Raw genomic sequence first — 12,500 nt, 5'->3', positions numbered from 1 at the left:
TCAGTGGCTTGTGAGCTGAAGCAGGTCCTGAGTGAATTCCATCACTTTTCTAAATGTGTGTGACGCAGGCAGGCAGACAGACAGACAGACAGACAGACAGACAGACACGTTGTTAGGTCTGTGCATAAAGATCGTTGACTTATTAAATGAGCAATCGCAACCCAGGCCTCCAGAGGAAGGCAGGAAAGAGAAGCTGGTGAATTTAGCTCTCTGTCTGTCTATCTATCTGTCTATCTATCTGTGTCTGTAAACGGAAATATGAGAGGCGAGTGAATGAGCCCACTGTCCTGTCTTATCTGTGTCTGTACTGAATACAGTACTTGGTTACTGCAAATCCAGTGTGTTAATTATTGACTTGGATGTTGCGTCTGAATTTTCTTTGTTTTGTTTTGCAGGGCTCTGGGAATGTGAAGGGCAGATGGGTAAGGATCACTGAAATACGACCCGCCAGCGTTTCGCTTTCCTTCTCCATTAAATGCCAACCTGGCTTTGAACTATTTTTCCTTTCTTTTTCTTTACTGTCTGTTTGCAATTACTGAATGTTTATCTCATTGAATTTACACTGAAGACGCTGAGAAAGACTTCTAGTGGAAACGTTTGCCATTGAATTTACACTGAAGACGCTGAGAAAGACTTCTAGTGGAAACGTTTGCCATTGAATTTACACTGAAGACGCTGAGAAAGACTTCTAGTGGAAACGTTTGCCATTGAATTTACACTGAAGACGCTGAGAAAGACTTCTAGTGGAAACGTTTGCCGTTGAATTTACACTGAAGGCGCTGAGAAAGACTTCTAGTGGAAACGTTTGCCGTTGAATTTACACTGAAGACGCTGAGAAAGACTTCTAGTGGAAACGTTTGCTGTTGAATTCACACTGAAGATGCAGAGAAAGACTTCTAGTGGAAACGTTTGCCATTGAATTTACACTGAAGACGCTGAGAGACTTCTAGTGGAAACGTTTGCCATTGAATTTACACTGAAGACAATGTATTAACCTCTATGATGACCTCACTGCCCTCCTAACCTCTCCCTTTCTCCCTATGATGACCTCACTGCCCTCCTCTCCCTTTCTCCCTATGATGACCTCACTGCCCTCCTAACCTCTCCCTTTCTCACTATGATGACCTCACTGCCCTCCTAACCTCTCCCTTTCTCACTATGATGACCTCACTGCCCTCCTAACCTCTCCCTTTCTCCCCCTGCAGCGTGTGGCCGCAGAGTGATTTCCAGCCGCATTATGGGCGGGGCCGACTCGAAGGTGGGGGCGTGGCCCTGGCAGGTGGATCTCCAGGACAACGGGGAACACGTCTGCGGTGGGTCTCTGCTCAACGAAAACTGGGTGCTCTCTGCAGCCCACTGCTTCCCAACGTGAGTCTGTCTGTCACTCTGTCTGTGTGTGTGTCTCTGTGTGTCTGTCTATCTGACACTGTCACTGTATCTGTCTGTCTGTGTGTGTCTGTCTCTGTCTCTGTCTCTGTGTGCGTGTGTCTGCCCGTCTGTGTGTGTGTGTGTGTGTGTGTGTGTGTGTGTCACTGCTTCCCGTACACAGTGTGTTCTAACCCCCTCTCCTCCTCTCCTCTCCCCTCTCTCCTCTCCTCTCCCCTCTCTCCTCTCCTCTCCCCTCTCTCCTCTCCTCTCCTCCTCTCCTCCCCCCTCTCCTCCCCTCCTTTCCCCTCTCCTCTCCTCTCCTCCCCTCTCCTTCTCTCCTCTCCTCTCCTCCCCTCCTCTCTCCTCTCCTTTCCTCCTCTCCTCCCCTCCTCTCCTCCCCTCTCCTCCCCTCCTCTCCTCCCCTCCCCTCTCCTCCCCTCCTCTCCTCCCCTCCCCACCTTTCTCCTCTCCTCTCCTCCCCTCCTCCCCTCCTTTCCTCCTCTCCTCCTCTCTCCTCTCCTCTCCTCTCTTCTCCTCCCCTCCTCTCCCCTCTCAGGCCCTCGGCAGTTTCTACCTACCGGATCTACATCGGGCGTTACGCGCTCAACGGTTTCAACCTGTATGAGCAGAGTCGCAAGATCAGCCAGGTCCTCGTGCACCCCAGTTACCAAGACCCCCACACGGGGTTTGACATCGCCCTGGTGCAGCTCAGCTCCGCCGTGGCCTTCACTGACTACATCCAGCCAGTCTGCCTGCCTACCTCCGCTGTGCTGTTCCCAGAGGGCATGGAATGCTGGGTAACAGGGTGGGGCAACGTGGGTTCGTCGGGTGAGTGGAACGGCCGAAATGCTATGTTGACCAGCTTGTGTCTATAGAAGATTTTGTCTATATAGAAGATCTTTTTGTAAATGTCAAGCGCACCAATAAACCAGAAGGAAATGAACACCCTGTCTTTATTTTGTGTTTTTATTATTATTATTATTATTATTATTATTATTATTATTATTATTTTCTTTTCTCAGTGTCGCTGCCCTCTCCTGGCAATCTGCAGGAACTGCAGTTGCCGATAATCAGTCAGTCCTCGTGTTACCAGATGTACCAAGTGCCGACAAACCTGCACCCCACGCCCAGCAACATCCTGAGTGACATGATCTGTGCCGGGTTCCAGCAAGGGCAGAAGGACGCCTGTCAGGTGAGGGCTGGGAATAAGACTCCTATTGTACAGCAGTGTCACCCATTCCAGGTTTTACTGCTACCAATATAAATATATATGAGAGACAGAATGATCATTTTTTGTTTTATTTAATGAAAGAGAGAGAGAGAGAGAGAGAGAGAGAGAGAGAGGGCTTCCACTGTACTTTACTTTGTATAATTTAACTGCTTTAAAAATAAATATTAACTCAACTCCGAACATGCTGGAGGGGTTACTGAAAACCTCTGTCTGCCTCTCTCTCTCTCTCTCTCTCTCTCTCAAATTCAAATTGGCTTTATTGGCATGACAAAATATATATATAAAAGGTTTGCCAAAGCACATACATGCGGCATAAACAACTAAAATATATAAAGACAGAGAAAACATATCTTTTAATGTCTCTCTTTCTCTCTCTCTCTCTCTCTCTCTCTCTCTCTCTCCTCTCGTTTCAGGGTGACTCTGGGGGTCCCCTAGTGTGCACCATGATTAACGGCACTTGGGTTCAGGCTGGGATCGTTTCCTGGGGCGACGGCTGTGGCGATCCGAACCGCCCGGGGGTGTATGTCTACCTACCAGCCTACAGCGACTGGATCAAGCAGACCGTACCAACCCTAGAGCTCTACGGGGGAGCACAGAACTCACTGGCCTGCTCTCTGTCAGTCTGCCTCAATGCTGTTCTCTCCCTGCTCCTTGTAGCCCTGCTGAGATAAGAGACAGCACTCCCAGAATCCCACAGGGAGGATGGGATTGAAGTAAGACTCCCTTTGCACAGCAGTGTGATCCATTCCCTGGTTTCACTAGGAGTTTAATAATCAGACACACCTGAGCTTGTTGCTTAGACACACTGGGGGCTGATCAAGCTGGTAGTAAAACCTGGAATGGATCACACTGCTGTGCAATAGGAGTCTGATTCCCATCCCTCTGAAAAAACTAGAAGAAATTTTTGGACTAACGTTTCAAATCACACGGTGTTGTAGTTGCCGATTGTATCACAATATCCACTAAAGAAACAAACAGGAGAAGAAACAGAGACTTGCAATATCTCTCACACACACACATTACACTGATGAAGGCACTAGAGCCCAAACGCTGGTCTGCTTGACTCAGTTTAGTTTCAGTAACACTGATGAAGGCACTAGAGCCCCAAACGCTGGTCTGCTTGACTCAGTTTAGTTTCAATAACGCTGATGAAGGCACTAGAGCCCAAACGCTGGTCTGCTTGACTCAGTTTAGTTTCAATAACGCTGATGAAGGCACTAGAGCCCAAACGCTGGTCTGCTTGACTCAGTTTAGTTTCAGTAACGCTGATGAAGGCACTAGAGCCCAAACGCTGGTCTGCTTGATTCACTTTCTTCTAGTTTTTTTGAAGTTATGGATGACTTATCTGCAATATCACAAGATTCACTCAACAAACCAATCAATGTAGCACATGATAACTCGCTACTCAGTATTTAGTAAATGAAGTTTTTTTTTTAATTCTAGTTAGAGTTTTAAATTTTTTTAGATTTTATTCTATTTTTAAAATGTGGTTTAAAATGTATGAAGGTTTCGGATCAAGATTAAAAAAAAAGAAAATGAAAAAAATAAATAAATTTGATGCAAACATTTTGACTGGAACACATTTTTTTAAAAACATTTCTCGTTGAATTTCCCTTCAAAACCAAGCAGAAGAATGTTTAGCAGTGTCACCCATTCCAGGTTTTACTACCAGCTTGATGAGCCCCCAGTGTGTCTAGGTAACCTGGGGCCAGTGATCCTGTTAATAAAGCTAATAAGAGGTGAGAGAATGGATTTTAAAGATGGTCAGCGCTCCTTTAAAGGGAGGGGCCGGTGATCCTGTTAATAAAGCTAATAAGAGGTGAGAAAATGGATTTTAAAGATGGTCAGCGCTCCTTTAAAGGGAGGGGCCGGTGATCCTGTTAATAAAGCTAATAAGAGGTGAGAGAATGGATTTTAAAGATGGTCAGCGCTCCTTTAAAGGGAGGGGCCGGTGATCCTGTTAATAAAGCTAATAAGAGGTGAGAGAATGGATTTTAAAGATGGTCAGCGCTCCTTTAAAGGGAGGGGTCGGTGATCATGTTAATAAAGCTAATAAGAGGTGAGAGAATGGATTTTAAAGATGGTCAGCGCTCCTTTAAAGGGAGAGCCGGTGATCATGTTAATAAAGCTAATAAGAGGTGAGAGAATGGATTTTAAAGATGGTCAGCGCTCCTTTAAAGGGAGGGGCCGGTGATCATGTTAATAAAGCTAATAAGAGGTGAGAGAATGGATTTTAAAGATGGCTAGGTTTGTACAAAACCAGTTCTGTTCAAAACAGTGAATCAATTGAATTAATTGGAACTTTATTACAAGTTAGTACAGTATATTTTTCAATGTCATGATTCTGTCCTTACTTATAAAACAAACAAAGAGAATATCGCTATTTTATAGTTGGCGTATTCACTTAATCAGTCATTCGTTAATTCATTCATTCAGCATGGTTTGAAAGTTCTGAAAAAGCCCCGCCCTCTTCCCTGCTGCGGCCCAATCAGGAGTCTTGGAGATCTGGAATATCAGAGAGGATCATGGGAGAGCCAGCTGCAGTTCCTGTTGCAGAGATTCCATGTCGGCCGGATTCATTCTGTGCACTTCCAGCCAATCAGCAAGCAGGGAGGCGGAGAGAGGGGCGGAGTCAGAATGGCTAGGTAGAGAGAGAGAGAATAATAGTGAGTGTCACGTGTCTTCCCTCTAATCATGTTTCATTCTCTTGCCCTCTTTGTATGACAGACCCTCCTCCCTCTCCCTGTACCTCAGGGTGTGTCTTATAATATAGGTTCTACATTTATACAGCCATTTCTATATATGTAAACCGACTCCTGTTGCACAGCAGTGTGATCCATTCCAGGTTTTACTACCAGCTTGATCAGCCCCCAGTGTGTCTAGCTAACAAGCTCAGGTGTGTCTGATTATTAAACTTCTAGCGAACCAGGACTGGATCACACTGCTGTGCAGCGGGAGTCTGATTCCCATCCCTGTTGTCAACAGCAGTTCACTCTGTAGTTCTCTGACTAGTCAGGTAGAGAGTGAGTGAAAGAGAGGTTGGTAGAAAGATGAGAGCGAGAGAGGTAGGGATTAAGACAGGGAGATAGGGAGAGAGAGAGAGAGTCAGGTAGGGACAGAGAGAGCGAGAGAGGTAGGGATTAAGAGAGGGAGAGAGAGAGAGAGAGAGAGTCAGGTAGGCTGAGAGAGAGCGAGAGAGGTAGGGATTAAGAGAGGGGAGATAGGGAGAGAGAGAGTGAGTCAGGTAGGGACAGAGAGAGCGAGAGAGGTAGGGAGAGGGAGTGAGGTAGGGACTGAGAGAGTGAGATAGGGAGTGCTTCACCTGTCTCGATTCTCTGAGACCATTTCGAAGGACTGGTTGAGGAATTCTTCCAGATCGAACCCCACTCCGTACCCTCGCCCGCTGCCTTTGGGGGGTCACCGAGAAAACGGGGGGCAGCAAGTCTTCAACCTGCCGAAGAACAAAAAATAACAACACCAGTAAAAAAAAACATCCGTCCGCTCTAGAAACCGGCCTTCCGTAGAATTCAGTAGCATTTGAGGGTCCCAGACGAAGCCCCACTGAAATGAAGTCTATGAAAGTCTACAAACCACAGCCTCTGGTATAAAGACTGTGTGTGTAATTATTGAATATATTTATTAACATTTCAACTTTAAAAAAAAAATACTTTTTTATTTCTTGGGAAAACCAGAAAATTTACAATACTGTTCTTGTAATTTAAAATCGAAAGGGAATTAAAAAAACTAACTCGGAAGATCTTTACATGCCTGTGTTTTTTGTGCTTCAAGGTCTCGGTTACTTTATACTGTATTTCATCCACCCTTAACTTCTTATGATCACCGCGGTCCTGAATCTGAAAGTACCGGAACGCCACGAAAATACCAAAACAAGAATTATGAGGCCGATTCCCATTTTATCTGTGTCCTGCCCGATCTGAGGTGTTCTCTTTCGGAAGACCGACTGAAAGAGCTGATGTGCCTTTATTTCAATCTTGGAATTTAGAAAGAATTGTTTTGTTTTTTTTAAAAACTTATGCTAGTATTTTGATATCCAGTATAAAAGAACCGAATACAGCTGCACAATACTTTTGTTATTTTGCTACTGAGATAACGCATAATTTAGATTTTTTCTGTGCCCGTCGTCAGCATCATTATTGCAGGGATGGGAATCGGACTCCTGTTGCACAGCAGTGTGATCCATTCCAGGTTTTACTACCAGCTTGATCAGCCCCCCAGTGTGTCTAGCTAACAAGCTCAGGTGTGTCTGATTATTAAACTCCTAGTGAAACCAGGACTGGATCGCGCTGCTGACCTCCTCACCTGTGACTTGGACAGCTGCAGCGTGACGGTGTGGATGTCTGGAGAGCTGGCGTGGGGCACGTCTGTCGAGGAAAACAGCCAACAGGTGGCGCTGTTGAGGCCCCAGCAAGGAGCCGGCGTTGGCGTGAGGCTGGGAGAGCTTAACCGAGGCCTGGGGTGTGCTGGAGAACCCCGGGGGGGGAAATTTAGGGGCGTTGCCGGTTCAAAAACCCCGTCCCAACCGCGTTTCCCAACCCCAGGCCTTCCCTCGCTGCCAAGCCTGGGGTTTTTCCCCAGTAAACATGCCCAGGTTGAGCTGCCCCTGCTGGGTTACGGTGGGAGTTGGAGGCGCCCCGAAAGTCTCGATCTGGGGTCTGTTTTGGGGGGGCCCGATCAGATTGGGCTGCTGGGGGGGGGTCCTGGCCCAGGCTGGCAGGGGGGTGAAACTGGGGGCAAAAAGCGGGGGGTTGCGTTGGAATTCGGACGGCTGTGGAACTTTGTCAGATCCGTTTTCAGAACAGGCGCCTGGTACCGGGAGCCAGAACCGGGCCTGGCTGGGCTGCCTGGTTGAGAAAATTACTCTGCGGAGCTTGGGAGGGAAAATAGTGTACCAGATTCTGGGTCGGAGGTTCGGGGGGCTGCACGGTGGCCGGGCTGCCCTGAGTTCAGTGCGCTGGTCATGGGCAGCGTCGAAACTCCAGCCCCCAGGCTTAACCCGGGGCCTGCTGCTGTTGGCAGCTTCTCCTGGAAGCCCATAACGCTGAGCCTAGCTGGTTTCGCCAACAGAACCCCGTTGCCTAGCAATCCCTGCAGCTCCAGGAGCTCCTGATTGGCCGATACCGGAGTGGGCGTGGCCTGCGGGTTGCTGGGAGGGGCAGCCGCCGCCCCCTTGGGTTCCTTGGCCCCGCCCCCTTGCTCTCGGCTGCTGCCGTCCATCATCTTGCGCCAGCGTTCCAGCAGGTTCCTGTCGTCCTCGCTCAGGATCACACCCCCCAGGCTGTCCCCTCCTGCCCTCCTCCCCCCGCCCTCCTTCCTCTCCCTCTCCTTCTGCCTCCTCTCCCGCTCCCTCGCTCGCTCCTGCCTCCTGCGCCTCTTCTCCTCTCTCTCTCGCTGGCGCTCCTGGGCTGTGACCGGCTTGCGGGGGTCCACTCGCCCCCCCCAGGGTTCCTCCTCCTCCTCCTCCTCCCCCCACAATGCAACAGCCTCCAGGCCCCAGCACCCCCCCTGCAACGACGCCTCCGTCTGTGAGTTCCCCCAGAAGGACCCCCGGCATTGTCTGTGAGAGAAGAGAGAGGGGAGGGGGAGAGAGGGAGAGAGGAGGCGAGAGAGAGAGACAGGAGTGGAGAGAGGGGAAAGGAGGGGGAGAGGAGAGAGAGGAGAGGAGGAGGGAGAGAGGAGGAGGAGGGAGGGGCGAGAGAGGAGAGAGAGAGAGAGGAGGAGGAGGGGAGGGGCGAGAGAGGAGAGAGACAGGAGTGGAGAGAGGGGAAAGGAGGGGGAGAGGAGAGAGAGGAGAGGAGGAGGGAGAGAGGAGGAGGAGGGAGGGGCGAGAGAGGAGAGAGAGAGAGAGGAGGAGGAGGGAGGGGCGAGAGAGGAGAGAGACAGGAGTGGAGAGAGGGAAAGGAGGAGGGAGAGGAGAGACAGGAGAGGAGGAGGGAGAAGAGGAGAGGAGGGGGAGAGGAGAGAGAGGAGGAGGAGGGAGAAGAGGAGAGGAGGGAGGGGAGAGAGGAGAGACAGGAGTGGAGAGGGGAAGGAGGGGGAGAGGAGAGAGAGGAGAGGAGGAGGGAGAAGAGGAGAGGAGGAGGGAGGGGGAGAGAGAGGAGAGACAGGAGTGGAGAGAGGGGAAAGGAGGGGGAGAGGAGAGAGAGGAGAGGAGGAGGGAGAAGAGGAGAGGAGGAGGGAGGGGAGAGACAGGAGTGGAGAGAGGGGAAAGGAGGAGGGAGAGGAGAGACAGGAGAGGAGGAGGAGGGGAGAAGAGGAGAGGAGGGAGGGGAGAGAGGAGAGGAGGAGGGAGAGAGGAGAGGAGGAGGGAGAGAGGAGAGGAGGAGGGAGAGAGGAGAGGAGAGAGGTGAGACAGGGAGAGGAGAGAGGGGAAAGGAGGGGGAGAGGAGAGAGAGGAGAGGAGGAGGGAGAAGAGGAGAGGAGGAGGAGGGGAGAGACAGGAGTGGAGAGAGGGGAAAGGAGGAGGGAGAGGAGAGACAGGAGAGGAGGAGGAGGGAGAAGAGGAGAGGAGGGAGGGGAGAGAGGAGAGGAGGAGGGAGAGAGGAGAGGAGGAGGGAGAGAGGAGAGGAGGAGGGAGAGAGGAGAGGAGAGAGGTGAGACAGGAGAGGAGAGAGGGGAAAGGAGGGGGAGAGGAGAGAGAGGAGAGGAGGAGGGAGAAGAGGAGAGGAGGAGGGAGGGGAGAGACAGGAGTGGAGAGAGGGAAAGGAGGAGGGAGAGGAGAGACAGGAGAGGAGGAGGAGGGAGAAGAGGAGAGGAGGGAGGGGAGAGAGGAGAGGAGGAGGGAGAGAGGAGAGGAGGAGGGAGAGAGGAGAGGAGGAGGGAGAGAGGAGAGGAGAGAGGTGAGACAGGAGAGGAGAGAGGGGAAAGGAGGAGGGAGGGGAGAGAGGAGAGACAGGAGAGGAGGAGGAGGGAGAGGAGAGGAGGAGGGAGGGGAGATGAGGAGAGGAGGAGGAAAATTAACAGGAATCGTTTATTTAAAAGAAAATTGATTTTTTTTAAAGTGATAAATAAATATAAGTAGGCATCATATTTACATTTCAGGGTTAAAAATAAAAATCTGACTAAATCATAACAAAAAAACAGATAACAGAAACGAGGAAAAAGACTAATAAAATGGATCATAAATCAACCATATTATCATAAATCACGTACTAAATAAATACATAAATAATAGAAACTAGAAAAGAAAGAAGAAAATTGATTTAAAAAAAATATCAGCCGCTACTTTAATTTTCTGCCGCAGTGCAGACTTCAGTAGAGCTGCCTTGAGTGCTGCTTTTGTGTCGTCAGAAATCGCGCCCTCCCTTTTAGGGGCGGGGTCTGTTTCTGCCTTCACAGCTTTGCCCCTCTGCTGCTCCGCCTCTTCGGGGGGTTGCCTGGAGACCCCGGAACCCGGGGGAGGAGCCGGAACCTGAACCGGGACAGGGGGCGGAGCCGGAACGCCGGCAGTGGCCAGCTCAGGCCCCTCCTCCTCCTCCTCCCCTGCTGGTGAAGTCAAATCGATGGTTTCCAACTGGCCGCAATCCGAACTGGCGCTGGGCATGTCGACGTCATGGCAACCGGCAGGGGCTGGAGGGGCGTGGCTTGCTGAGTCTGAGGCTGGCTGCTGGGGGCGGGCCTTAGGAAAGGCTTGAAGTTGATTCGCCGGTGTATGCCTTCTCTTTTTCTGGTGGAAATCCTCGATCTCTTCTAAGATAGCTGATTTGATCTGGTCTTTAGTCAACACCTGTACGGGTTCAGAGAGAAAGGGAATCAATCAGGTCGTAATTGCATCTATAATCTTTACTGCTGGGACAGATAGCCGCACCTTCGAATAAAAAACGTACGCTGCGTGAAATATATTGAATGCATTTCGAATGGGTTAATGCAGCACAATTTAAACATGATAAAATGCATCAGAAATATGTTGTGCAAATGATGCATTAAAATAAACAGAGAATTTAATGGGGTTCCTCGTTTATTTTACACTCTCTGGGAGAGGGGGGACAGAGAGAGGACAGAGACGGGAGAGAGGACAGAGAGGGGGAGATGAGAGAGGACAGAGAGAGGGGGGAGAGGACAGAGAGAGGGGGAGATGAGAGAGGACAGGGAGAGGAGAGAGGACAGAGAGGGGGGAGAGAGGACAGGGAGAGAGGAGAGAGGACAGGGAGGGGGAGATGAGAGAGGACAGAGCGAGGGGGAGATGAGAGAGGACAGAGAGAAGAGAGAGGACAGAGAGAGGGGAGAGAGGACAGAGAGAGGGGAGAGAGGACAGAGAGAGGGGAGATGAGAGAGGACAGAGAGAAGAGAGGACAGAGCAAGGGGGAGATGAGAGAGGACAGAGAGATGGGAGAGAGGACAGAGAGACAGGAGAGAGGGGATAGAGGACATAGAGAGGGGGAGATGGGAGATGAGGGAGATGGGAGGTCAGAGAGATGGGAGAGGGGAGAGCGAGGAAAGAGGACAGAGAGAGGGGAGGTCAGAGAGATGGGAGAGAGAGGGATCCTTTAAGACTCAGCTTGGCTTTCCGGAACGAGGGAGCCGCACCTGCTTGTCGAAGTGGAAGTCGAAGGCGGGCACACAGCCGGGCTCATCCTCCGGGTCATGGTACTTGCTCAGGAAGGGGTGGCACAGCGCCTGAGCTACAGAGACACGCTCCGCAGGGTCAAACTTCAGCATGTGGTCCAGCAGGTCCAGAGCGGCGCTGTCTGCCCCCTTGAAGACCTGGTCCCAGGGCAGGGGGTCCCGGGAGGGGGATGCTCTGGATGTAGGAACGCACCCTCTCTGCTCCGATCGACAGGATCACCTGGAACCCGGGGGACAAGGAGGGAGCCAATCACAGCGCGGAACGACACGGAGAGAGCCAATCACAGCGCAGAACAACACGCGCCTACCTGCCTTCAAGAAATATTTGTCGGCTGGTATTAAATAAATCAGTTTGTTGACTCGTTGATTTTTTAAAAAAAAATGCCGTCCTTCCCCCACCTTTACAATTTATTTAGTTGATTTAATAACTGCAAAATTCAGGGATGGGAATCAGACTCCTATTGCACAGCAGTGTCACCCATTCCAGGTTTTACTACCAGCTTGATCAGCCCCCAGTGTGTCTAGCTAACAAGCTCAGGTGTGTCTGATTATTAAACTCCTAGTGAAACCAGGGACTGGATCACACTGCTGTGCAGCGGAGTCTGATTCCCAGCCCTGGTCTGATCAACGGAAACGCGCTGCGGACTCACGGACCTCGTCAGAGGGGGTTCCCAACACGGACATGATGAGCTGCAGCTGATGGATGTAATTCTTCCCGGGGAAAAGCTGTCGCCTACCCAGCATCTCCGCAAATATACACCCAACGGACCACATGTCGATCGCCTGGGTGTACTTGTGCAGAGACAGCATCAGTTCCGGGGCTCGGTACCACCTGGTGGCCACGTACTCGGTCATGAAGTACTTGAATTCGTCCGGCTGCGTGCACAGGCCCCTGGCCATGCCGAAGTCCCCAATCTTCAGCTCACAGTTTTCGTTGACCAGCAGGTTGGAGGGTTTGAGGTCGCGGTGGATCACGTTGGCGGAGTGGATGTATTTGAGGCCTCTCAAGAGTTGGGTACAGGAAGTAGCGGGCGTGCTCGTGGCTCAGGGGCTGCTGGGAGTGGATGATCTGGTGCAGGTCGCTTTCCATGAGATCCAGGACCACGTACCTGAGGGGCGGGGATTGGGGATGGGGATGGGGGGGGGGGAATTTAGTTTTTGTTAAATGCAGCCCTCAGTGTTGCACAGCAGTGTCATCCAGTCCAGGTTTTACTACCAGCTTGATCAGCCCCAGTGTGTCTAGCTAACAAGCTCAGGTGTGTCTGATTATTAAACTCCAAGTGAAACCAGGAATGGATCAAACTGCTGTGCAACGGGA

General features: G+C 50.8%; 3 protein-coding genes across 4 annotated transcripts in view; 1 reads left to right on the top strand and 2 right to left on the bottom strand.

Annotated features, from left to right (window-relative positions):
• LOC131728724 (serine protease 27-like) overlaps positions 1 to 4,163 on the top strand; it is a 7,126-nt gene extending 2,963 nt beyond the window's left edge. For both annotated transcript variants that reach the window (XM_059019717.1, XM_059019716.1), the window contains 5 exons: positions 396 to 422; positions 1,206 to 1,368; positions 1,925 to 2,196; positions 2,391 to 2,560; positions 3,013 to 4,163. In XM_059019717.1, the coding sequence (XP_058875700.1) occupies positions 396 to 422; positions 1,206 to 1,368; positions 1,925 to 2,196; positions 2,391 to 2,560; positions 3,013 to 3,270 (890 nt within the window). In that variant the 3' untranslated portion in view covers positions 3,271 to 4,163. The remainder of the gene's footprint in view (positions 1 to 395; positions 423 to 1,205; positions 1,369 to 1,924; positions 2,197 to 2,390; positions 2,561 to 3,012) is intronic.
• A 718-nt stretch (positions 4,164 to 4,881) lies between these two features.
• LOC131728726 (mitogen-activated protein kinase 7-like) lies at positions 4,882 to 12,302 on the bottom strand. Its single transcript, XM_059019727.1, is given in 12 exon segments — positions 4,882 to 5,137; positions 5,140 to 5,240; positions 5,922 to 6,013; positions 6,015 to 6,050; positions 6,920 to 7,228; positions 7,478 to 8,039; positions 8,041 to 8,142; positions 9,844 to 10,343; positions 11,144 to 11,350; positions 11,352 to 11,402; positions 11,837 to 12,196; positions 12,198 to 12,302. Coding segments are annotated over 12 exon segments (2,445 nt in total). The 5' UTR covers positions 12,273 to 12,302; the 3' UTR covers positions 4,882 to 5,087.
• Positions 12,303 to 12,479: 177 nt separating this feature from the next.
• Positions 12,480 to 12,500, bottom strand: part of LOC131728725 (mitogen-activated protein kinase 7-like) — a 2,302-nt gene continuing 2,281 nt past the window's right edge. The window contains exon 3 of the mRNA XM_059019726.1: positions 12,480 to 12,487. Coding sequence (XP_058875709.1) covers positions 12,480 to 12,487 — 8 coding nt within the window. The remainder of the gene's footprint in view (positions 12,488 to 12,500) is intronic.

This window comes from Acipenser ruthenus, unplaced genomic scaffold (assembly GCF_902713425.1).
Source record: "Acipenser ruthenus unplaced genomic scaffold, fAciRut3.2 maternal haplotype, whole genome shotgun sequence".
NCBI lineage: Eukaryota > Metazoa > Chordata > Actinopteri > Acipenseriformes > Acipenseridae > Acipenser > Acipenser ruthenus.
Note: the sequence above shows the minus strand (reverse complement) of the source record. Positions and strands in the feature narration are given on the sequence as shown.